This window comes from Perkinsus marinus, assembly GCF_000006405.1.
Source record: "Perkinsus marinus ATCC 50983 genomic scaffold scf_1104296967388, whole genome shotgun sequence".
NCBI lineage: Eukaryota > Perkinsozoa > Perkinsida > Perkinsidae > Perkinsus > Perkinsus marinus.
Window position 1 is genome coordinate 6,269 of NW_003203573.1, and position 2,526 is coordinate 8,794.

The following is a 2,526-nucleotide window of genomic DNA, read 5'->3' on the forward strand; positions in this document are numbered from 1 at the left end:
TTGAGCTCATCAGACACAATAGGATCCGTGTCTTGTGATTTGATATGAATCGCTTCCATTCGTGAGATCGAGATATGCGAGAGGAGACAACACGCTGACGACCGATCAGAATAGTACAATACGATGAGATAAAACGCCACTCCGGGGGTTGATCTGGGTCAAGAGCATCAGAGCCGCACCCAGATTCCCTCCGGCTGAATCGCGTGCTACCGCGACGTGCTGTGCTAGGCCTTCAGACCTCATCCAGCGATAGGTACTCACGCAATCTTCCAAGGCTGCAGGAGCACTACAGAGAACAGCAAACATAATGACCAGAGAAAACATCCAAGGTTCAATATTGGAGTTCCACCCGTTTCACGTGAAGTGGCCTAAAGTTGCATGTGGAAAACGCGATATGAAATGAATTGGAATTACTTGCCGAATTACACCGTACGAGTCACCTCATTTCGCATAAAGAACATCACGTTTTACACGCAGTAAAACACGTGATGTCTTTGAGAAAATGCTGTTACAAAAATACTTTTTATACAACAGGTATATCTATAGAGATAATATAGTTATCCACTTGTAATCAATAATATTAATAAGTATTAGGGCAATAATATAATTATTATTTGTTATTACAATATTCTCTATTCGATTATTATTCTTATGTCCATAGATTTATATATTATTTTTTATCTCCGGTGAAACTCCATTGTATGATACGAAACAGGATCCCTACTTATGCTCCGGCGGGCGTCTGTAATGCGGGATGATAACACCCTGACAACCACTCTCCTCAGCCAACTTAGATGCCACTTCATAGTAATATTCTGGGCTGAATAAACAGAAGTATCCGCCATGGAGATACAGCAACCATTTCGATAACGAATTCGCCGCTGGCTTTCGGGCCTCAAGAACGTGAGCTGTGCAATAGGGCGATACTCGGGAGAAGGAGAGGCTACCTAAATTATGAGGAAATGCAATAATGGCGGAGCGTTCATTCTCGTCGGACTTAATTTTTTCACAGAAACGCCCTCATCAAGCACGCTGGAAGATTCCACGTAGGTTCCAAACGGTCAGCATAGAAAAAGGCGTGCTCCCTAGTGACGGTTCGCTCGGTGTCACCCTATTTCACAGGGCGATCTCAACAGGACTATGCATCGATATGGGCAGCAACAACGAGCGGAAGTGGAAGCGGACCTCTAGCGGACCTCTTCCGTATCATACCAACCTCAACCTAATCAACCTAAGTCACAACCAGAAACCCGAACTGTTATACAGATGAAATCTGTTATGAAGCAACCAGAAACCCGAACTGTTGTACAGATGAAATATGTTATCAAAGGCAACCAGAAACCCGAACTGTTATACAGATGAAATCTGTTATCAAAGCAACCAGAAACCCGAACTGTTATACAGATGAAATCTGTTATCAAAGCAACCAGAAACCCGAACTGCCGAGACGGAGCCACAAACCTCAACTTTGGATTCTCGCCCTCCCACATTACATCGCTCCTTCCACGTCCCCCTCTGTCCAATGTCTTTGGATATCGAGTCGATAACGGCGCGGTCGTGCCAAAAGACTCGCTCATTCTGGGCAAAGTTGTTGGCCATCCTCTTCAGTGTCATCTTGAGGACATTCCGGGCGAATTGAGAAGGATAATAGGAACGGGGAATTGTGGATGCAGCGGTCGCTGACATCTACGATGATGCAAAGAAGTGGTAACGATCTGAACACCAGACCCCGAGGTATTTTCAATGGCAGTATGCGATCGATAGACTAAGAATAAATAAATATTGACCGCTGGAGAAATTGTTTTTTATACTATTGATAGTGTAAAAGACGGAAAAATGGAGGAACCGGGGATCGAACCTCGCAATTACAGTTTATCAGCTAGAATGAAAAATCACAGTTTTCCCGTATTAACTCTCTTTTTCGAAGAGCCGCTGAAGAAGATTCCATTGGGAATACGCAGTTCGCGGGGATGCCATTCTCTTCAAGGTTCAATACGCGTGATCGCCAATCATTCGCGCGATCTCGAATCAACGATGCTGCTGTGACTATCCCAGCGGTGAAACTTTTGAAATGCTTTCCTTGAATGTCGACGAGGCTACGCCAGCTCAGCCTCTCTTAGCTTGCAGAGTATCCGTGGATCAGGGCATCTAAGTTGAAGAAGAATAAGTCGTTTATGTTATTACTTTCACAAATATGCGAAGGTTTTCTCAGTCTACTTTACCATTGTTTTGAATCCCTCAGACTGATATCTATGATGACTGATCCGAAACTGTAAGTTTGTGTATTATCACTGTATTTTCGTATTATTGTTGTAGGTATCAAGCTAAAACCAAAGAATGGTTAAGATCTACTGAAGCTAAGAGATTTTTGAAAAGAAAATCCCCGACATTGAAAGGTATATTTTGAAGTTTTCATGTGTCTGTAATTTATTTTGAGATTCTACTTTTTGGTGTTCAACTGCTGTGAAACAGTTGAGTGAGAGGCAAAAGAAAGTTCAGTCGTCTAAACAATATGATGCTGATGAT

At 42.9% G+C, this 2,526-nt stretch overlaps 2 protein-coding genes across 2 annotated transcripts in view; both read right to left on the reverse strand.

Moving 5' to 3' along the window:
* Nucleotides 1–720: 720 nt before the first annotated feature.
* Pmar_PMAR011163 (hypothetical protein) lies at nt 721–1,686 on the reverse strand (the record flags this gene model as incomplete). Its single annotated transcript, XM_002768717.1, has 2 exons — nt 721–947; nt 1,494–1,686. 2 exons carry the CDS (start codon nt 1,684–1,686, stop codon nt 721–723), a joined length of 420 nt encoding a protein of 139 aa, XP_002768763.1.
* Nucleotides 1,687–2,503: 817 nt separating this feature from the next.
* Nucleotides 2,504–2,526, reverse strand: part of Pmar_PMAR011164 (hypothetical protein) — a gene marked incomplete at both ends in the record, with an annotated part of 609 nt that continues 586 nt past the window's right edge. Inside the window, one exon of the mRNA XM_002768718.1 lies at nt 2,504–2,526. This exon is cut by the window's right edge and continues 4 nt beyond it. Coding sequence (XP_002768764.1) covers nt 2,504–2,526 — 23 coding nt within the window.